Raw genomic sequence first — 23,929 nt, forward strand, 5'->3', positions numbered from 1 at the left:
TTGAGAACTCTTTATAGTTATAGAGTTATAGCATAGAGATACAAACATGCCGTTTTGCTTTTTTTTTTTTTTTTTTTTTTTTTTTAATATCTAATTTCTTTTGTTGCAGGTACTTATTGAACACAAGCCTGTTGCTTTTTTTGACATGTAGTTTTGGACTTTATAGCAAATGTTATTTTTTATGTGAAGTGAGCTGAGGATAAATGCAGTTTGACTTCCTAAATTATATGGATGTACTTGTTCTATTCTCAGGAGCATATGAAATAGCACTACCAGCAGAGACTCTGACAATAACTTCAGCTGCATGCTTCTTCTCCCTTCTGCTCACATCTCATTAGTGATATTGTTCTAATAGAATAAAAATAATTACCTTGTACATCTTCACAGATGAGCCAAACAGCCCCAAGTGAAAACAAATTTCAATAATTTACACTTCCACATTTTCTGTGATTTAAATCTGGAGCATGGTGATCTCTGGCTAAGAAAATTTTAGATCTAGGCATGTAAAATAAGCTATTTTAGTGGTTGGAATTAAGAAATACCACATACTGTTGTCTTTTTTAATTTTCCACCTCATTAATATCTGCAAATGAGTATGTGAGGTTGAGCCTACAGAAGTCATACTCTTTTGTCATTAAATGTATATGCTGCTAGCAATAACTGGATCTCGTAATGCTGTTTTGTAGATATATGTGTATTTACCCCCAAAATCCAGCAATATGGACAACTTAGAGCTGTGTCATCAATACCCATATTCTGAATTTGTGGGACAGTTAGAGATAACCTTTCCAACTCGGTGGCATTTGTCCATACAGCTCCATGTTGTAAGCTGTTTCTAAGAAATAAAATTTAGTTAAAAAAATTAAAATCACTCAAGCACAGAATTTTCTTACTCCAAACTGATAATGTTCAAATCCAAAAGAAGAATATTCTTGGGCTGAGCTCCTCTGTTAAGATTTATATCAGATATCACACATGTAGGTAGTTTTTCAGAAACCTTCTCCCAAATGGTGTAGTTTGAAAGTAAATGTAAACTAGTTTCCTGCCTCCAAAGGGCTTAGTCAGTTCTGTTCATACAGAAAAAAGTGAGCTATCATCCTTTAATTAATCCAAGTACCAACTCTCTATAGTCTCTCTAAGATTGTCCTGCCATGCAATCACATCCCAATCATTGAATGGATCTCATGCAGTCATTATTATGGGGCTGAAACTTTAACCTTGGACTCCAAACCACCATTAGAGATCATTTGAACTAATGCAAAACTGTGTTCCCATGGAAGTGTAAAAGGGCATTTCTCAAAGCAGGGAAATTAGTAGGCACTGTTTACATTGAATTCTGCCCTTCTGACAGAATGCACCATTATATAAATCCTTGGAAGTTTTTATAACATGACTTTCTTTGTTGTTCTATGATTAATAAATTTTGTTTTCTCCAAAAGATTTTCAATGTTAGAATTGGTTTTCAATTCCCTTAAAACTGCTGTCATCCACATTTCTCCCAAAATCTAAGTCCACTGAAGAAGGATTATACAGCTTGACAAACTGAAATGAACAACTTGACCTTTGTAGTTTTGACTATTCTTTCATAATGCCATCACAAAGTAAAGATAAATATCTGATGATCATATATCAGGAAAGACTGAAAAATGGCATTGCTCAGACTTGACATTTTGAGTGGCAGATGGAATAACAAATAATTTTTCCCCATCTTTTCTTGTCAATATTTATTTTAAAGCACTCAAGCTGATAAATATAGTGCATTTTAGTTCCACAAAATGCAAATATCAATATGCTTCTCTGGCCTAATTGCTAATCTGTTGACAAGAATTGGATCATAATTTGACATGAAACCAGACTTTTTTTCCCCCTATTTTGAAATAGTGAGCAAGACATATTATTGTGCTGATAAAAATTAGTATCTCATTGTCAGATATTCCCTGTGATGTTTTCACAGCATCCACCTTTTTGAGGTATTTCTCACTGAAGTTAAGCACCCTGCAACCATGCACCAAATACTCCCTTTTCTAATTGCTCTATGAAGCCCAAACATTTTAAATTATTATTCAAACATTAATGAAGTCAGCACCAAGTCTGTACATTATGCACCTGACCAATGTAAATATAAAACAGCTAACTGTGCATATATTGTTCTAATTCTAGTAGCTGCATAGACCAATGCCACCACATATTACTGCTAATTAAGTTTGCTCTTAGCCTGTGGATTTTCCACAGAGCCTTTCACAATACAATTAAATTCTTTCCCATCTCCCAAGTGCCTTCCAGTAGGTTTTGGAAATTATTTACCTTGTGTTCTAGACATAAAACCTCTACCAGACACCCTCTGCTATAAGTTAAACAGCATCTCTGAAGAGCCAAAACCAAACACTAGAAAAAGTGTATGGATTTGGCTAAAAAAATATATGAATTTGGCTTGAACTGAAGATCAGCTGAAGCTGGGGCCATATGCAATCCTTATAAATAATGAGGTATCTGAAAATGAAAGGCCTTTAGTAAATTTTTTTAAAAAAAATAACCAAAACCAGATCCTCTCATTAGGAGAATTAAAGCACAACTGAGAATCCCACAAATTCTATCTGTCTTTTACCTGGTGACACCCTGGAGCACCTGTGCAACTTGGAAAATGGCACCAGTGAGAGGATTTTATTTAGACATATGAACATCTTGTATCAGTAATAGCTACAAGAATAGAATTGTAATTGATGTATAATTTATCTAAAGCTTGCCTTCAGTCATGCTTTGCTAGGAACTTTTTACTTTGGTCCTTATTTTCTACCAGCAATTTCACAGAGTATAAATATATGAAACAACGTGTATAGGGACCATTAGAGTGCTAAGTTTGACACAGCTATAATTGAAACTGCTTGGAAGCCTTTAGGGAAAGCTGAATGGAATCTTTAATATGTTTCCATATTGTTCTTTTTTTTTCCCCTTTTATCTCTATGGATACGGACTGATTCAGGTTAAAGGGATTATAAATGTTATGGTAAATTACTTAGGAAAAACGTGAGATAAATTTGATGACACTATTTGTGATAGACAGCAAATAAAAGAATGTAATTTCTTAATTATTAAGGCATTTCTTCCAAGTTGTATTAAGTTGCCACTTCCCTCCTAATTAGTGTTTTAGTATCACATAAGATCATAAATGTGTGACTCAGATAACTATCATACTACATGTTAATTCATTTTTAGCCTATAAAGTGTTGCTCCAACAATGCATTTCCTTTATTAAAACTATAAAATCTATTTTTCGCTTTTAAAATAACTTTTAAAACCATATTCATTTTACAGTCCACTTTCTCCCTTAGTAGTTAAAAGTCCAGCCTATTCTATCCTAATGTGTGAATAAAATACTTGTAGAAATTTTTCCTGAAATCTTCATAAAGCCACATCTTTCTGCTGAAGGCAGGTCTTCTGATGTGAAATTATGGGAGTGCACCTCTCTCCACTGCCTCAAGCAGCCTTGGGTGTGCTTGGGTACTGCTGTCTATAAGCATTTCAGCTGCCTGATGCTGAGAAAAGGGGAAAAAAAAAGAGTTAATTAATTGCTACTTTACTTTCATATGGACAAAATATCTGGAGATGTCTCTGCTAAGACCTGGGTATTCATTAAACCTTAAACAGAGTTTTGAGATTAATGCGTGTAGGTACATGATAGCTAAGCTGAATATTCTGGAGTTGATGGTCACTACTAAGCAGACAAAACTATATCATCCTTCTCATTTCAGTTTTGTGGAATAAATTTACAGAAATATATGAAGGATGGTAAATGAACTGATAGACTAAATGAGAGTTCAAATATTCAAATTGCCAAGGAACATGTTTATGTCTCTAGAAAAATATATATGCATATCCTAAAACATATACAGACATCTTAAAAATATAATGCTATATAATACAATGAATATTATAATTAATAGATAATATATGATACAATTATAATTTAAAATAATATTATAATTAATACTAATATAATGCAGCACATTTTCTTCACTCTATGAAAACAAGAAATCAGAGCTTTTTCACTTCCTACACCAGACATGCTGTCTATATCTGAAACGATTTTTTCCTCTGTATGCTCTCAATGTACAAACATATTAAATTGTAAATGTCAAACTTGATGTGAGGTTTGGGTGGGGGCCTGTCTGCAAATCCTCTTTTCAGTTTGCCAGCAAGCACTTTACCCTGCTCAGTAGCTTGCACCTTTTCAAGCAGAATAACTTAAGGCACTTCTGTATAATCATTAACTGGCTGTTCCTAGTGGGATCTCTTTCCTGAGTACTTGTTAATGTTCATGATATGGGTCACAACTCTGCATTGCTATTTTCTCTAATTACCATCCTTCAGTGTTTTTTTTCTCTCAGCTGGAACATTGTGTTCTCCCAGGCCCAGCCTATGCAAAAGTTGAGATATCACAAAATGAGAAGAAAAAATAACCAAATTATCTTCATGGTCCAGGAAGGTTCCAATTAGCAATTAGAGAAATGTGTTGAAATAAAAATTATACATTGCTTCTTTTGACTCTGTTTCTATAACGTTAAGTTCACTGTTCAGATTTATCATGGGATTAACTAACTACTGATAAAGTACTACAAAGCTCTAATGTTTCTGAACATAGATGGTTCGAGGTGTTTGAAACTGCATGAATTTCTGAACTATAGTATCATTGCAGGGTTGTTAATTGTTCACTGAGCCTTGAATGGAAATGTACTTTAATTCATGCTGCATCATCACTGGAGAGGCAGTTTTCATAAATGAACATGCAGTTGCCATGCTGAGAATGCGAGAAAGTGACCTCATGAGTGACCTTCACCTGTGGACCTGAAGGCTCCTGCTTGGTCCTGCTTCCTGCATCATGCACACAACTGATCATATGTTACAAAACCTACAGAAGGAATATCACAGTGGTACTGCTTTATTCTGAGGTTTCATAGTTTATGCTGAATTAAAGAGCGTAGGGAAGGGGAATGGTTCATTGCAGGATGGCTGACTGCAGTGATGACATAGTTAGGGAAACTGTGAACCCCTCCTTCAGCATGAACTACACCTGAATTACAAGGTACAGCCTGAAAAAAATGATTGCAAACTAGGATTGCATTTGAGAGGAAAATGTATCAGATCCACAGCCAAATCCATAATTTATATTCCAAGGGTTGATATGGTTATATAATAGTCCCCATTTATCATTTATACCGTTATGTTTCTACTTTGGTTGGTGTCTACATCAATCTTGGGAATCACTCTCTAGGAAGTCCTAAGGGTAGGCATGGATTCCTACCAGCATGCAGCCTGAACTTGGAAGTGTTCATGGTGAAATACCATTCCTCAAAACTTCTGGAGGGAAACTAGAGGAGATCAATGTAAGCACAGAGGGGAAAAAAGAATTTTAATACTTATTACTCCGCAGGACCACTTTTTTTTTTGTCCAAATGGGTTAACTTTTCTGGAATTGGAAGCTTTGAAATTGGTAGCTGACAGTAATATATACATGTCTTCAGAGGTGGTGGGGTAAGCTGTAATGCAATATCATAATAGAACTTGTTAGCTGCAGGATATGAAAGGAAGAGAGGATTATACCTGCATTTTTCTTGTATTTTTTTGTCCTGGACTGAAAAAAAAAAAAAACAAAACCAAAAAATTGCTTCGCTTACTATCATATATATTATGCTACCTCATCCATCTCTTTTTGCATCTCTTTGTCTTGTGGCATGGGCCATGCATAACCTCTTCTTATCTTCTTATTCTAGAAGATGCTTTCTATTTTTAGATTTCATTCTCCATGTATTTATTCTCTAACTTCTCAGTCTGAAGCCAAACCTATTCTTGACCATGCTTTGCTGCTCAGGTGCACCATACAAATCAGGCTGGAAGAATAATGACAGGCAAAGGCAAAGGTGCTCCCTGTGCATAAGGCCCGAGTGCTTGGAATCCAAGGTTGCTGCATTTAGCATCTCAACACAGGAGTGCTCACTAGGGTATATGAAATGTAATGTTGTTACTCAGAGGTATTCAGAAATTTGTTTTTAGTAGTTTTTTCTTGTAACAAAAATCTTAAGTTATCTCCATCTTGATGCCCACTTACTTCTTTGGGCTTCAGTGCCCTGTGCAGAGGATGCTCTGCAAAACAGATATCTTTGACTTGTGTTAGAAGGGTGTCAGGGAGAGCAGGCCATGCTCTGATTGTACAGATCTAGGCTGGGAGAAGGTTCACTGTGTAGCAAAGTGCAGCTGGACCATGTGGAGAAGTTCAGATGGAAAGTAAAGAGAAAGCACAGGGGTGTAGAAAACAGGAGATAATGAGAGTGTGAGTGTATTCTAGAAACAGCCAGCCACAGCTCCTTCACACAGGACAAGAAACAGGCCATTCTGGAAAGGAAGGGAATAACCTGCATAGTTCAACAGATAAGACAATACTAAGGTGACAAATCAGATTTCTGTTGGGCAGGAGGAAAAAAAAGAGTTGGGGAAAGAGAACATATTGAATATGGAAATATGGCATTTCTGTCATGGGTACTTTTAAAGAACAAGTGAAATAAGTATCTGTCAGCAATATCAAGAAGCAGCTAATCTTTCCTTGGGGCAGGGAAATGTTTTGGCCTATCCTTTAAAATCCCCTTCAGTACTAATTTTTCATTGACTGTATTAAGATTTTACAGGGAGATTTTCAGCCCAAAGGGTATGTACTAGGAAGTCTTGTATTGTTTTTGTTGAGAATTTTTAGATATTTTTTTCTCCAAGAGTAAGTGGAAAATGTCACATGGGGAATGTCTGGTCAAATAAAAGAATGTTGAGAACTACAGTGTTTTATAGTTGTGCAGTGAGCAAGTCTGTAAAGCAGATTCCTGTGGTTACTGCAATCGATGTCAAAAATCCTATTTGCTTAAGTGGTTGGAGACACAAACCTTAAGATACTTAGAAGATACTGGTTAATCAATTTGAATAAAATTCTTCTGCAATGTGTGTTGAACCAAGCAATAGTTTTCTGTTCTCTTTAGAGGTGACAATCCATCATGCCAATCTCCCTGCCCCCAACATTATTTGGCATTCATTTTAATGAATATTAATTAAATTTGCCTTGAAGAAGTTATTTTGCTGCCCAGATTTCGTGAAAGATTTTCTTTCTGCCTGCCTGCCTGCTTTATCACCTCGGTGCATCCATTTACAGAAGATGCAGACGCAATATAAAATATTAATTCATCAATTTGCTGAGGTCCAAACAGTGTCTCCCCCCTTCCCCCGCAGTCATTTGGACGCTGTAGCGGAGTTGGGCGGCCCGGGGGAGGCTGAGCCGCTTCCAGAGGGCCCTGCGGGGGCAGAGCCTGCGGCGGGGGAGCCGGGCTGGGAGCGCCCCTGGGGCTGCGGCTGTCTGCTGGGCACAGCTGAGGGAGCTGCTGCTCCCTGCCCTGCCCTGCCCTGCCCTGCCCTGTCCTGCCCTGCCCTGCCCTGTCCTGCCTTGTCCTGCCTGGCCCAGCCCGGCCCGGCCCGGCCCGGCCCAGCCCCGGCCGAGATGCCCTCAGGGCTCCGCGCAGGCCGAGCTGCCCACGGGGGAGGCGGCCCCGGCGGAAGGGCTGCCGTGCCTTACCGGGGTGGGCAGGAGGCAATGGAGCCCGGTGGGCCCAGCCGGGCCGTGTGAAGGAGCTTTGGCAGGGCAGCAGTGCGGGGCTGGCCGGGAGCAGTGCTGTGGGAGGTGAGCGGCTGAGTGCCCGTGGGCAGGGCCGCTCCTCGGGCTGTGCCGGGCCGGCAGCGACCCACGGGCTCTGCCCGAGCCCTGCTGGAGCCGGCCCGGGGTGCTCCGCTGCCCTCAGCCCTCTCCTGGGGATGCTCCGCTGCCCTCAGCCCTCTCCAGGGGATGCTCCGCTGCCCTCAGCCCTCTCCTGGGGGTGCTCCGCTGCCCTCAGCCCTCTCCAGGGGATGCTCTCAGCCCTCTCCAGGGGATGCTCCGCTGCCCTCAGCCCTCTCCAGGGGATGCTCTCAGCCCTCTCCAGGGGATGCCCTCAGCCCTCTCCAGGGGATGCTCTCAGCCCTCTCCGGGTATGGGCAGCCCTGTGAGTTCCAGGCTGCTCAAGTCAGATGGATCTCAGTTCATTCCCTTGGCTTTTAAGGGATGTGGTGCAGGGAAGATGTGAGCTCTTACAACATGAAATGTTCTGGTCTTGAAAAATCCAGGTTTGCAGTGTGCATTCCTAGATAGGCCTTGGTGACAGTGGTGGAGTTCTGTGTTGTGTGGAAGAAAAGCATTTATTGTGAAAGAAGGGTTACTGGAGGGGGGAACTACTACTGCCTCTCTGTTTTATTTAGCGTTAATCCATATTTTAGCTAACAGCACTATAACACAGACTTGAAGATGTTAAATTTCTGGATCTTAGTGAGCTGTGAACCTCCAAGCATTTTTTTTTCAGGGTTGTGGTTTGTTATTTTAATTCTTTTTTTTTTCAGGGTACATATTGTTTTACTTGGGGTATATCTCAAACCATAACCCAAACCATAACATTCTTCTGATAGCTTTATTCCACTCTTCTCTGTACCAAAGAGTGGAGTAATGCATCTTACAGCATTGTAGAAAATTTATATTACTCTGCTCAACACAATTTTTCTTGAAACATTGTATGTATATATATACAGGTAGTATAAAACTCTGTGCCTCTTTAATTTTTTTCATGTCCTTTCTAGAATTTTGTTAGAGTAATAACTGCCTGTATTCTTAATCAATAGAATAAGCAGAATACCTCTTATATTATTGATCATTTAGCATACTGTTCTAGATTACTAAATGTGTTCATCTGAATGTAAGCCTTTTAAGTTTTTTCCATTGTACGCCCAATTGAACATTTCTGTGTCATATTGGGGATACTAATCTGTAGTAAAATCACTGTAATTATGAAAATGTTCTTAATTTCATTGTACTAAGCCTATATTGCTGCACAGATACACATTGTAAGAAAATCTAAATTGAAGTAATTTCACTTGTGCTCACAAAGCTGAGAAAGATTTACACTATTTCTATAAATTAAGGATAATTTTAGCCATTTTAAACTCTAGGAAAAATACAGTCTATAGAAAACTAGTTAATTGACAATTTAAAATACAATACAACCTTTAATATGGAAGTATTATGGTTTGTGAGGAAGCCCAAAGCTAATATTTTGGCAACCAGCTTAGTCTTTAACATGGCAAAACTAAGACAAGTACAACACTTACATCAATTACTGGTTGTACAACAAGCTGTTTTTCCAAGCGTGTGATTGTCTCATTTAAACCAACCTGTTTGTCTCAAAACAGGATTTTGGTGTGTAAAAATATTCTTGAAATTGGTACTTTTAGTCCCCAGTTTGCAAATCCCTGGATAAATCTAACTGCTTTGCAGACTGTGAGAGTGCTTTTGGTTTGGGGGAGGACAGGCTTTAGCCTTACTTTCTGTCTCAGCTGAAGGGATCCTCCAGATCCTGAGACACGATGCCCTGCCACTGTAAGCAGCTGTTACATCTAGAGCTGATGAGAAATTCCTGTCACTGCACATCTTCCCATGGCTCCTCTTGAAACTCTCCTCTGCTTCCTTGGTTATTGGTCTTCACTTCCAGATTAAACCTGCCAGTCTTGCATCTGTTTTTGGCTCTCCTCCCTGGTTGTTTTCCCTTTTCAATAGACCCTTACGGACAGCAGTGATCATCTTGGTTCTGTTTTACTGGATGAAACCATTTAGGAGCAGGCAGTTAATACTGATGAGCAGTCACTCTTAATCAGCTGCTACAAACTCCCTTTCCCAGGCAATGGATGACTGACCAGAAACTTGTCTGGAAGTGACTTGGGGATGCATGGGCAGAGAATGAAGCTGGCTATATTAGCAGCTAAGATTTATGTAGAAGCAGGCTGAGATTTCATTTTTTACCTTCGCTTTTCTGTGGTTTTTAAGTCTCTCCACAGTGTAGCACCTATGGCTATTTTGGCTCTCTTGTAGCCACCTGCCTTTCCTGCTGTGGCCCCACAGCTGTGCCCCAGCGCCCTGGCCTTTCCCCTGTGCCTCTGGCCCCACTTGGCTGTGGATGGTGCCAGTGGAGTGTCCCAGTGGCTGCCTGGTTTGCAGGAAGGCAGGAGCAGGTGACTTTATGTCTGTTTATGGCTCAGGGAACAGGGCCAGCCAAACACTCTCCAGAGAGTGCTGACGAAGTGGCTTGGTGGAACACATCCAGCTGAGGAGTTGTGTCATGCAGGCCTGGTACTACTCATGGACTTCACACAATCCTCTGAATGTAGTTCATTCTCAGATTGCAAATTTCTCTCTGCTGGGAATTGCCTGTATTGGCAGCCAGGAGTTTGCTGTGCACCACTGGTGCTGGAACCCCAAGCACAGCTATTCCAAAACCTGGTGTTCACACACTTTCAGCTGGAAACCTTTTTGCTCAGTAGAGATGTTATCCTATAAGCTATCCACATAAACATTGTGTGAACAGTTTCAATAGGAGTAATCTTCTCAAAGTGCTGTTATTTGTCATGGATCTCACCTCTTCTCCTATTGTGACTATAGGTACATGTCTTTTAAAATATTTCTATGATCAGAAGGAAACTAATTGTATTCAAAAATCTTACTGCTAGCTGTAAGAGCACATGAAGCTATTTGTCTCACTCTTACTCTAGATAACATATACCAAGACTGGGAGTATCAATAAATATTTGATTACATTACAACATTTCACCCTCATAAAACTTTTGTTTTGGTGTTGCAACTTTGAAAACTCTGGCCTGTAGTTTTGAAAAATGTGTTTCAGTGGATGGATTGGAAAAGGGTTACACCTGAAAGGTCAATGTTTTCCTGCTGCTGCTTGGTAATACGCTAAACTTGTTTGTCTCAGATTAGATTAGATTTATGTTTAGCTAGTTTCCTCAGCAATGTTTGGATTTCAGAAGTTATATTTGCTTATTGGATTTTTTTTTTTCTCGGTGACTATTCCAAAGTGGACTTTGTGCTGTGTTATTCCTTTTGGAGATTACTAATCATGTTTGATTATTTAAGAGTGGCTATTCTCAATGTTTTTGCAAGCACTGCAAATTTTAACTAAATTTTAACTAATAATATTTATTTTATTTTGGGTAGTAGGGAGCATCCCAGTAAGGTATTTAGAAAAATATATTTATATCTGTTGGACCATAAATAAAAACCAGGTGAACAGGTAAAACCAATGAAACAATGAAACAATGAAAGCCCAAAGGAATCGGATAACTGTATTTTTCTCTCTCCCTGTGTATGAATACATACTGTGCTCCTTAGTTCCAAAGGCTGCAATAAAAGTTAAACAATAACTGTCAGTGTTATTGCCAGACACTTTTGAAGAAAACAGTCTGAGGATAGCTGGGGTTGCTTTAATGGGAAGAGTAAGAGAGGTACTCAGTGGCCTCTGAAATTTGCAGTGGTCACGAGATGAAAGCATATTTTGGATCTACGAGGGACTTCTGGTTGTTACAACATGACTGTTATTACTTGTTTAGTAATATTTACTACTAAAAATTTATGTCTTATGCCTAGGAAACTTTAAAGGCAATTTTTATATATCATTGCAACTGGAATGAAAATACAAACATTTCCAAGTCCTAGACTTGGTTTGGTTTGTAGTATGCCTCCTTGTGATATGAGCTATATATGTTGTTGTGGAGCAATTCAGTGGTGTCCATCCACTTTAAAACACATAAATCTGTCTCAGAACTGGATATGTAGTTAAATAAGAGTTTAAATATAGTCCTTGGCTCTGTGCAGGACATCCCTGTGTGGAAACAAACCCTCCCTTTAATCCTCCACTGCACCTTCTGGTGATGCCATGGCTGTGCAATGCTCTGCTTTTTCTCAATCTCCATGTTTCTCTCTTTGAACTTGCTCAAATGTGTTGCATTCAGAGGTTATTGCTAAGTTTGGGGCTGTCCCTTAGTGCTTTGTCAAGACTTTGTCTTGTTATCCCCTTACTGTGTCTTTGCCCACATTTATATTCTTTTGTTAAGGGTGCCCTGGTTCATCCTGACACTCACACACAATGGTATTCTGCAGAACCTGTGTGTGTACTTCTGCTAAACTAATTTCCTTTTGGATTCATTCATTCATCTCTTTAATGAAAGTCTAAGCATTTTTATGAGCCAAAACCTCATTACACTGTACAGAGGCTGTACTTGAAACCTATCTGTTCTGTTACTGTACATTTTAATAAAACTTTATTAGATTACTCTTCTGATGAAAGACAGCAGGAAATATTTCATTCATTAGAAAACTTGAGGTGCTGGGAAACTTAATGTTGCATTCTTGTTTTCAGATTAATTATGGGTTTTGTTATACATTGTTAATGGGCCTTCCATGAAAGGAGTTCATATAAATTATCCCATAGAAGATAACTGCATTCATGTCAAGATTATCTTTACACATCCTACCATGTGGCTTTTTTTCAATGAATAATAATTTTTTCGGTCTTGATTTATTTAGTTTTTCCTGTTGTAAATGGGTATGATACTTATTTTATAAGGAGGTATTTTATTTAAATTCTGTGTCTACCAGTGACACTTTGCTACAGCAGCAGATGCAAATTTACTGCAAATGTAAATCTACTGGAATGCATTTTCTTCCTTCTTTTAGTGAAAAGACTTCATTTTTTTTCTAAAGTGGTTTCCTGTGCAGCATGAGGTACAGTAATCTGTACAGTTATTAAGTTGTCTGAATAGGATGAAATGAAATTCCATTTCCTAGGAATGAAAGCATTTTTATATAACTTAATTTTGTAAAATCCTGGGTAGCATCTGGAGGGAAGAGAATGCTGGGGAATTACCAACTCGGGGGATTTGTTCAATATGTTGAATCTACTCCAGCATCTTATTTTTCTTCTATGACCACTCTACATATGTTTGGGCTGTTAGTAAGAGCAGGAGAGGCTTAACTGAAAGCTACAAGGGGTTTGTGTAGATATAAGCCACTTCCCACTCTTTTTTTATGTTCTAGCCACACCTCATTAGTGTCCTGGCTTAAGTAGGAGGATAAAAATCAGTTGCATTTTCTTTCCCTACTGCTACTGCTGTGGAAGGTTGTAATAAAAAGACTTTTTTTTTTCCTTTCTTATTTTTTCTACATCTTATTTTATCTGTGCCTGAGTTATTCCTATGTTCTTAACTCTGATGTGTGTTTTGTTTGGTTTGTTTTTGATTTAGTTTTTTGTGTGTGTGTGTGTTTTTTTTAATGTGTCTGTTTTCTGGTTTTGATAGTTTTTTCAAATTTTTTTTTTTAAACCAGGAAAATAAATGAAATAAACCAAAACTAAGCTGGTTTTAATCTAACTGGTTATTCAACATAAAACACCTCGCATATCATTCATCTTAAAGAGGGAAATTAAAAATTGGAGACGAGGTTTCTTCCACTAACACAGCTTTGTTTATTTGAAAGTAATTTGCACAAACCCCTAGGTGTAAGCAGGTCCAAATGTAATTTTTTTTTTGTGCTGTTACTCCTAACTCTATCTTTCAATAATTTTTATTCCTCTGTTGCTTAACCAGTGCTGAACCCAAAAGCTGCTTCCTTTGCTACCTGTCAGAGTCAGGTTGTGTCAGAGCATTCCAGGCTTTTTTGGTTTTTTCTCTATCTTACATCTCCATTCAAGCACCCTGAACTGTATGGCCTCAGCAGAAAAGGTCTCTGCTCTGTGACCTGCTCTTTGCCGTAGAAACTGGTTGGACTTGTATTCTCCAGCTCTCCTTGGGAGACAGGTGGGTTTTTTGAATAGCCACCTCCAGTGTTGTCATTTTCTTGGGGTCAGTGTGGTCAGTGTGGCCAGCTGTTCCTCACACCTTCTCCCCTCAGTGCCCCTGGTGTTTCACCACTCTGGATGTGGTTTCCAGCAACAGCCTTGTTTCAGCATGAGCTAGGAAATGCTTTCTAATGAATATGCATGATCCTGATGGAGTAAATACCCTGCTGTAAAGTTTCACCACACACATCTGATCCTTTGGTGCATCCAGTGTTGATAAACAGTGTCTGCTTTCTAATGCTTCAAATTCAAATGTATTAGAAAGTTTATTTTCCAGCTGATTTCAGTGTCCCTCTCCAGCCCCCATAGCTGGGCAGGGTCACCCTGGTGCTCACTGTGCTGTCCTACACTTGAACATCAGTGCTGTCCCAGCAATAGCTCCTTCCATGTTACTGTTGGTGTCTCACTGCTCTGAAAGCCCCACAGCTGAACAATGGGGTGGGCATGGTGGGATGTGGCTCCCAGAATGGGGGGTGCTGCATGGGGGTCAGGGCTTGGGAGAAGCAGGGGCAAACCATTGCTAGCAGAAAAAGGAATTGAAAGGAGACGGGAAATCTACAGGTAAAGTAAATTTTCTGCCTTATGGTGGGAATGCCTCAGCTTTGCATGGCAGTAAATAGTTGTAACATGAGGGAGAGTAGTATTTATCTCAAAATATTGTGGAAAAATGAAATAACACTCTGTATGGCAGCAAGGATGATCCGTTTTTTATATCCTGACCAATAGTGCTAAATTACTCTTTTTCATGCAGAGTCATTTTAATCCTAAAGTTTTAAACTTTTAGTTATATATAGATGTCACCACCAACCAGGTACTATGGATTTCATCCTTTGGATTTCATTACCTTTTTTCTTTACAGGTTTTAAATCCTGCAGGATAAGGGAAAGAGTGGTAGGAAAAGCTTTCCAAGGCTTGTGAAAGCTCTTAGTTTCTGAGACTTCCTGGGCCTGATACTGGTTAGTTTTGGGCTTAGTGTTTAATCTTTTAAAAGCCTGTGGGAGCCACCAGCTCGAATATTAGCAACTATGTATGAAATATATGCCAAAGCACTAATCTGTATTAGGTGCTGTTGAATTGTTTGAATTATGTACTTCTAAAATAAATGTCTGCTTAGAGTGACCTACTTTTGACACAGTCTGACGTAAGGAGCACCTTTCTTTCCAGCAAGCAAGTTCCTCTGAGGTTTTTCTAATCACAGGACTATATGTTTTATGAATATAGAGCATATGGGCTTTGATCTGGTTCAGGTTCCAGGGCAAAGACTTCCCACGCCTTCCAGGAAGTGATTTACTTTTCACCTCTCCAAAAGTCTTCAGGCTTTGGCTCCTGACAGACATTCTGCTGTAGGTAAGGGGAGTCATTGATGCACATACCCTTGGGGTTGTACTGAATCATGAACCAGTAATAATTTGACATATGCTGCTAAAGGATGTGATGGGACACCCAAGGATGGAGCTGCTGCTTTTGCACTCTTTGGTGAGGAGAATCCTGTGGAAGGATGGATTTGTTTGTTTGGTTTTTTCTGTTGGGTAGAGTTGCATTTCCAAACACTGCTAATGTTTGACAATTAATGTCTAATCAGTAAAATCCAAGAAAATCTGGAGTTTTGGATCTCTTTTAGACTCATTCTGCTGCCTAGCCCAAAAGCTTATTGGAATGCCTGTGGTGGGATAATACTGCAGGGAGTAGCTGAGACATAGTCCTTGACCCCGGTTTCACTTGTCAATAACTCTTAATACTGTTCAATATTCTGTATGAATGAGAATAAGCTTGTGAAGTCTTGCTGGGTAGATGGGTTGATGGATCAATACTGACCTTTGCCATTACAACTGCAATTAACACTGAGTATGAACTGTAATAGGAGTAGCAGTTTCGGCACAAATGGAGATGGGGGAGAGGGTTTGCAGGGAAATATTTTAATATAAGACTATTTTATGCCATTTTTGTTGTCTCTGAAATGTCACAAATTGAGAATAAAGATGTATGGAGAATGGCTTGCTTATGTGGATACTTTTAAATCGGTTCTGTTATGTGTGGTTTGTTTCATTCTTTGCTTTTATCCTTAACAATGCAAAACCTCTTAGGACTGAGTTTAAGCATCTTCATTAAAATCCAGCTGCGACTTCAGCTGGTATGTATACTCATTTCTATCACTGCACTTGCTGTGAGGTTTGGATGAAGAAATGATATTTCTCTCAAGGAGATCTCACAAGTAGTGGGCAGACAGGGTTAGCAGCATAGTATTGTCTGTGGCCATGGCAGGGTCATGCCTGTGCTATTCTTTCAGTGGTCTTTTTTGGTTTTGGGGTTTTTTTTTAGGAATTCAAGACAGCAGTACATGAGTGGCAGGAAAAGGATCAGTTTCATACACTTTGTATCGATACAGCATGGAAATGAGAACCAAAAAGAAGAGAAAAGAGAAAAAGAGCTGTGTGGGTGGAAAAGATCAAGGACAATCAATTCACTTCAGAGTACTTTCTCTCTTTTCAAAAAATAAAATAAAAGGCTTTTCCACTGTGTACCAAATCCCAAGTGCTGCATTCAAGTGAGAAGCTATGTTTGTGGGTGGCTTTAACCCTAGTCCTTTTAACCTGATTTTCTCATGGACATTTTTTATTATGAAATACAGAATTGTGAGAGGATCTACTTTAAGAAACAAGAGGAGACACCAAATAGTTGAAGTCTCCTATAATTTCGGCTAACTTTGTTTATAAACTCAGGAAGGCTATATTTACAGGAAATGGAAAAAGAAATTAATTCCCACACTGTTTCCTGAAAAAGTATGAGTGGTTGAAAGGGTAAAGTGAAATGGGAAAGTGAGAATGAAAAACTTCAAAGGAAATTTAAAAGTAGCCAGGAGACACTAAGTGACTGGATGGAGAACAGCACAATTTCATCCTTGAATACTGCTGGATTTTGCTGCCCTAACTAAATTAGTTTTTTAACATTGCAAAGAGTTAGAAGCCTTCTCAAAGCTGTGCTCTACTTGTGATTGGAGAACAGCTGCCAACACTACCATAGAAGATTTTAATCTATCCACAGATATTTGTGTGTGCTGGAATAAAGTACAGAACACACACTTTCCAGGCTGGACTACATAATATTCCCTTCTCCAGGAAAAAATCCCTTTTTGACCAGGACTGGGAATGAGTGGGATGCTGCAGATACCTGTCTTGTCTCTGGCACTCCAGCCAGCTGCGTGGCCAATACTCTGCTGCAGAGCAATGAGAAGAGTGTCAAAAGTGACGGGGGATTGATCTTCCTGGATGGTTTCAAGTGCAGGATGCTCCCCAGCATAGCTGGGAGAAAAAAGTGGTATTGATCTGTTCTGTGGGAATGTTAAACTTGCACTGAACAGAAAAATCTCATTAAAACTCCCCAAGATGCCCTTTGTGGCTATTGTTGGCTTTTTTAAAAACATTTTTCTTAACAACAGTTTTCCTTAGATTAAACAGCCTCGAGTGTAGCAGGATCAATGCAGCTATCTGGAGATTGATTTTGGTAAATAAAAATAATTGTAATACAGCAAATAAAACCTATTTGCCATGCTATCTAGTGAAAAAACAGTGCAGAATCTTTTATTTGTTCTGAAGAACTGAAAACCTATAATTCCATCTGTTTGGGTGATTTTTCTCTGTGTCCTGTGCTAGGGTCTGTTCTCAGTGTGATAATCCTGCCAATCAAAGATGCTGTAATATATATATTTCTTTATAAAAAACCTTCTTTTTGAAAAAACAACTAATATGTTTGAAAGTAAATGCAATTGAATGCAACTGTAACCTTTATCACCTGCCAGCTCTATTCAAACTCTAATGGATCAGATCCTTTCTTTTATGTTCTCTTGAATTATTATAGAAGTTATTATTTAAATAGTGGTATACTTTATGGTATTTTTAGACTGCTGCAGTAAAACTGTAAAGAATACAATAGTTAATCTCCTTCTCTTTTTGAATTCCATATATAGATGGTTATCTGTCTCTCAGATTTTTGAGAGTCTTAGGTACTGCTTAATGCTTTGGTTCTAAATTGTTTCTGAAAATGAAAGCCCAGGTAGAATTTTCTAATATATTACAGAAATAATACCTTGGGGTTGTACTGTTTTTCAGCTGAAGAACTCAAAGTACTTTGAAATGTGTTATTTATTATGTATCTGTAGAATCATGAGGGAGATTTATTAAATTCATGGTCTGAACTGTCACATTTACAGGCCAGCCTGCACATGGAAGAGTGGTCAGAAAGGAGAGCCTGCCCCTTCTGGACCTCATTTATGGGGGTGAAGCTCCCTCTGGGCAGGAGCTGACTGAATGCTGAATCTGGGCCATGTTCAGCAGTGAAAGGCAGAGCCAAGCCACTTGCATCAATCCAGTTTACCTTTGTGGTCCTCAGTTTGCGCAGTATGCAAATGGACCTATACAAATTCAGTCTGCCTCTGTTTCTCCTTTTCAGTTAATGAGATCATTAATAGTAATTTAGAAAAAGGGCAGCTTGATTCCAGAGATATACAGCAGCAGAGGACCTGGTCTCTTGTGAACCATCACTTTGTCCACAAAGATATGGGTAGATCAAGGCTTACTTTGATCCAGTTCCATTTTTTCTGTGAATGAAGCAATCTTCTAGCAGTGTAATGCTTAGAATGTCATTTTTACTTGACAGCAGCTAATTGCTCACATTTTTGTCAACTTTTTGACCTTTAATGGTGCCACTTTTGACAGCACTTGAAAATGGTGACTGCTTTTAGAGAAAGGAAGAAGAAACAAGGCGTGCATTTCCACATTAATTAGGATTTGTAGTGCATTAATGACAATCATGTTGTCAGAAAACTTTAGACCCTTGGAAGGCTGTCATGATGGGCAGTTGTTATTTCTTGTCATCTTCCTTTCTTTTTCGTATCCATAAAAGAGATGAGTGTCCCCAGGGGTAATGTGGCTTGGTGCACAGTGTTTTCAATAGAATACTGCAACTGACAAGGGGAAATCATTGGAGAATGTCCTGCCAGACTGCCTGTGCAGAGAAGCCAGTGGGGAAAGGAGGTGCTGTGACAATGCCCATGTCGTGTGGGTAATGCCTGACTTGCTGAATGACCTGGACAAGACATTTCTAGATCCAGGAGAGCTCCACATGTTTGGGGTACTCGATTCCTTCTGAAAGACCTGAACACACAGCTCTGACCTGTGCTGTAGGTCTGGCCTCACCTTGGCACGACAGCTCATGGAATTGAGACGTGGGTTTGATATCCTGCCCCATCCCACACAAGGAAGCAGGTTGGAGCTGATGGTTGTCAACAGAACTGATAGTTTTTGTTGTTCCACAGACCTCCTCAAATGTAAGGGCTCCGTTTCTGTTGTGTGACTATATGGGTGGAAAAGCCGCAGAGGAAAATAAACGTTGAGGGTGTAGCTGCCACTGGAATAATTTACTGAGCTTGTAGTTAACTCTGTGGTGCTGTCACTGGCAAAAGAGAGCCTCTGGGAATAGATGTGAAGCATGTTAGCCACTTGGTTTCCCCTTACTTAGTGGAATGCCTGTCTATAACTTTAGATTAAAATGTATACAGACACCTTTCATGTCTGCATTTTCTGGTTCATGGATTGAGGCCCCAGCACCTAGTAAACTGCTTTTACAGGCTTCTCTCTGCTTCACTTGCACAGAGGACTTAGAGGTCTTCTGAGAGCAGCCAGACTTTGAAAGCAGAAGATTACTGAAGAAAAATTAAATCCGCAGGAAAGTGTAAGTGCATATTTCAAGATAGTGAAAGATTGATTTCAGTCTAAGACTCTTATAGCAGGTTATTAAAAAAATAGAATATAAGAAAAAGTGGTGACTGCATGTTTGGTTGGTATTTTTTTTATTATTATTCCCTTCTGACCTTCTGACTTTCAAAATCAGTTCTTCTTATACCTCTTACATTGTCTTTTAGTATTTGGCTGTGGTTCACCTTATATGAAGCAGATTTATGATTTCTAGCAGGGCTAATTAATGTTCTTATCCTATACATTTGTTTATTTCAGAAGTTATTAGTAGCTGAACTATTTATTTTCAGATAGGTGGATTGAGTACTGAGTTCTGGTATTATAAAGCCTATATAGAAGACAGGTAACCTTGCCTAAGAAGCACATAACTTCTAAACTGCTCAAAAAATGGTTTGGTGAAGAGTTGATTCACTCTGTTTTCCCTGACTTAAGTATATCAATACTTATATTTGTAGACCTTTGAATGGTCAGTATGCAGTGATAAGCTTACAAAGAAGTAGTGAAATGACACAGTTAATGTTACAAACATTCAGCCTTCATAACAGCAAAAATTAGGTCCTCCTAGGAGAAAGGGGTCAGATGCTGCTGCTTTAGGCTTCTGGTACAAGTGATGTGAATTATTCTGGCTAAGCTATGAGTTTCTCTTGCTGTCTTTTATTGAAAGCAAAAGCCTGGTCCTTCTGTTGGAGATAAATATGCCCTTTCCACCTTTCAGAGACATGGAAAATACTGAAATGTGCCATATTTGACCTTGAGTTTTGCAGGATTCTGATGTTTAAATATCTTAAATATTTTCAAGTTAAAAATGCCTAAATGAGAGATGCCAAATAAAAACTGTCTGTATTTCATTGGTTTGTTATAAATCCTGAAAATAACTTTAGTTACAAACCAAGAATACTTTTAGAGCACTGTGCATATTCATAATATTTCTCTTAGTAAAATAACGACTGTAATTGAAGCATAAAATGTTAATTAAATGTTAAATGTTTTCTTTTTCATCATGCTCTGCACCTTCTGACAGAATTCTGAGAAGCACCCTGGAGCAGGATAGCTTATTCTGTAACCTAATTAACTAAGGTCTCACAAAGTCACTGTTTCCTAGTTCTAGGCTGTGCACAATAGAATTTAGATGTGCATTGGCTTTGCATGGCCAGGTTCTGACAGCAGGAGTGGCTACAGAGGCATTGTCTGTGAGCAGCTGCTGGAGGCTTCACCTGCCTCTGGCAGAGCCAACACCTGCCAGCTCCAAGACAGAGCCCATCAGTGTGGGAGCAGCAGCTCGGTGACAACATGGCTAAGAAGGCAGCCAGAGGAAAGAGGAGTGAGAACATGTGAGAGCAACAATTCCCTGCAGACCTCCAGGTCAGTGAAAAGGAGGGGCAGGAGCTGCTCCAGGCACTGGAGCTGAGATCCCCCTGCAGCCCCTGGAGGTCCCTGGGGGAACAGAGATCCCCCTGCAGCCCCTGGAGGTTCCCTGGGGGAGCAGAGATCCCCCTGCAGCCCAGAGGTGGATGCCCACAGGAGGCTGTGAGAAGCCCACTCTGGAGCAGGGTGCTCACAGGACCTGTGCTCTTGTGGAGAGAGGAGCCCACAGCGCAGCAGTTTTTCTGGCAGGACTTGTGGCCTCACAGGGGACCCACCCTGGAGCATTCTGCTCCTGAAGGGCTGCCTGTGGAAGGGATCCACGCTGGCTGCTGGAGTGCAGGCCATGCAGGAGATTCACACAGTGTAAGTTCATGGAGGACTGTCTCCATGGGAGGGGCCCATGCTGGAGGAGGCTGAGGCTGTGAGGAATCGTCCCCCTGAGGAGGAAGCAGCAGCAGAAGCAATGTGTGATGAGCTGACTGTGGCCTCCATTCCTGTTCCCCTGCCCTGCTGGCCGGGAGGAAGTGGAGACCTTGAGAGTGAAGTTAAGCTGTTGAAGAAGGGAGGGATGGGCAAAAGGTGTGATAAGATTTATGTTTTTTTTCTCATTGTTCTACTCTGATTTGATTGGTAATAAATTAAGTTTATTTCCCTAAGTTGAGTCTGCTTTGCCTGTGGGAGTAACTGGTGAGTGATCTCTCCTTGCCCTTACCTTGATCTACGATTTAGGTCAAGATTTTGCTTTATTTTCTTCCTTGTCCATCTGAGGAGGGAAGTGATAGAGTGGCTTTTTTGGGCACCTGGAATCCATCACAGCCTGCATGGAGAACTTAACCTTGAAGATATGACACTGAAATTCTATTTATTACTGTGTTTAAATAGGCCAGTATAAATACTTGTACAATCTGAATAGGATGAAGTGGTTGCTTCATTTAGATGAACATTTAGGGTAAAATGCATTGCCCTCTCCCCTGGCTGCAGCTCTGTAGGGGTTTGCTGGTCCTTTTCCTCTGCTACCTATGCATGTAGCCTTTAATGTGAGTGAAAATAATGAGAATACCTTTTACAAAAAATATCTGGATAAGTTTATATACAATAAAAAAGACTAAATCCCCTCTTATTAAAAAAAATGTGCTGTACAAGTAGCGGTTCTTACTGTTCATACTGAATTCTGTGTAGCGCTCTTAGCAACATCAGTTTGCAGACAAATACATCTGTTTTTCATGGGAGACAAAAGAAATATTCAAAATACTGAGTTTAATGTGATGTGTTTTTCAGTAAGAGTACGTTGACCTGTTGGCATTGCTGTGGTCCGTGCTGATGAAAGTGTGACCTTGCTTTGGAGCTGCAAGCTATTTATTCTAGGCTCAATGTGTCTTTTGAGAGTGTGGCCAGCAGTTCTCTTTTGTCTGAAAGAAGCATTCCCAGCTTGAATTGTAAAGAAAATGGTTTGCTTTAAAAATGATAATGCCTGGAAATAAGCCTGAAGACCCTAGGAAAGGAAAACATTTGTCTGTGTCTTACAGTGCAATTTAATGGTGTTTAGATGCATATTTAAGTGCTGTTGAGTCAGGGTCTAAATTATTTTTCAGGATTGTAAGTGGTTGTTTATTTTTAAAATAGGCTTCAGAGATGTATTCTTGGTTAAAGAAGATGGTGATACCATGATACAACCAGACCAGCTCTGGTTTGGAGATGCTTTCACCTGTCCCAGTCTCTCCCTGCATGGGGCCAGAATCCTGAAATGCAGACGTTTGCCCAATATGTTGCTTGAATCATTTTTTAGTTACTGCCCTCCAGCATGCAGTCTCCAGTTCTGAATTCCTTTACCAATGTCTGACTTTGTGTTTGGCTGTGAAGAGCTTTAACTTGCCAGCTAAGCCAGTTTGCTTTTATGGCCATCCTACCTTTCTCAATATTTAGTATCACTCTAGTGGCTCAGTGATCTAAACATTTTATCAGCAGTGACTGCAGTGACTCTCCCATTTATTTCCAGCTCATTTTTTGCCTTCTCTGTTTCTTTGGATTTGGGATTTTTTTTTATTTTTTTTAATTTTTATTTTGGTTTTCTATCTCTTACAAAAACTGGAGAAAGAATTGCCTGTAAAATTTGCTGCTTATGTATCTTGGAGACAAAATATCAATCACTGAATGTGGAGCTCCTGTGCAGATCCACCCAGCTAGATCTGGGTTTTATGTCAACTAAAAAATCCCATCTTCTCACTGTGGTAATTTCTGTCTCTGTTAGCTCTGCTTTCATTGAGGAGTAGCTGAATGTGCAAGATTCTTCATCTCTTGCATTTATGTGCAAGATAAATAGCTCAATTTATCCCTGAACACATGATTCCTTATATTCTTCAGCTGTAGTCCAGCAAAATCAGAGTGTAGGAGTCAAAAGATGTTCTGTGAATATTTACCAAAGGTTATCTGCATCTGGGTGATATCAGATGTGTGCTTTCTTATCTTAGAGGGTCATGGACTTGATTGTTCCTTGTTCTGGGCTTTGCAGTGCAAGGGGGATGAGTTCCTGTAAATAATGACAGGGCTGAAGGGTTCTTAAAGCATTAACTGCTTCAGTGCCCTAAAGATGTAAAGAATGTGCCCAATAAAAGTTACCCTACTGTGACCCCTTAGTTTCACAGGATTTTCTTGCTCTTTTCTGGAATGTTTCTTGCCTAATAAAATGTCTCTGCACACAAGGGATTACCCTGTAAAGGCATATGCTGCAGGCATTGAAATACAGAATAATGGTTTTATTTTTCATTCTCTTCCACAAGGGAAGAGGGGAAAGCATGATTTTTTTTTTTTCTTTTGAGAATGATTCTTTGTGGCCCAATGAATCACCCTTCGCATTTTTTTCCTGCCTTCATTTCTTCATTCTAGGAAAAAATCCCATAATTGCAAAGTCCTTGGTGGCTGAAATCAATACATCATCTTCATTTTATTAGGAGGTACCCAGAGTCATTAGGAAATCTGGGCCATAATTAAAGTCAGTACAGAGTTCTAATAGGTGTGAGACAGCTCTCG

At 39.6% G+C, this 23,929-nt stretch overlaps 1 protein-coding gene and 1 long non-coding RNA gene across 2 annotated transcripts in view; one reads left to right on the forward strand and one right to left on the reverse strand.

Moving 5' to 3' along the window:
* The window catches only part of LOC111933496 (uncharacterized), a 458,147-nt gene that overhangs the window by 138,386 nt on the left and 295,832 nt on the right, over positions 1-23,929 (forward strand). The window lies entirely within an intron of this gene.
* LOC147651299 (uncharacterized) lies at positions 62-19,273 on the reverse strand. The gene is made up of 5 exons (XM_086843389.1): positions 19,101-19,273; positions 16,956-17,086; positions 7,604-7,847; positions 5,599-5,629; positions 62-3,533 (listed from the first exon to the last, which is right to left on the reverse strand). The coding sequence occupies exons 1-5, from the start codon at positions 19,271-19,273 to the stop codon at positions 3,447-3,449; spliced, it is 666 nt and encodes a 221-aa protein (XP_086699515.1). The 3' UTR covers positions 62-3,446.

This window comes from Cyanistes caeruleus, chromosome 10, assembly GCF_971803275.1.
Source record: "Cyanistes caeruleus chromosome 10, bCyaCae1.hap1.1, whole genome shotgun sequence".
NCBI classification, from domain to species: Eukaryota; Metazoa; Chordata; class Aves; order Passeriformes; family Paridae; genus Cyanistes; species Cyanistes caeruleus.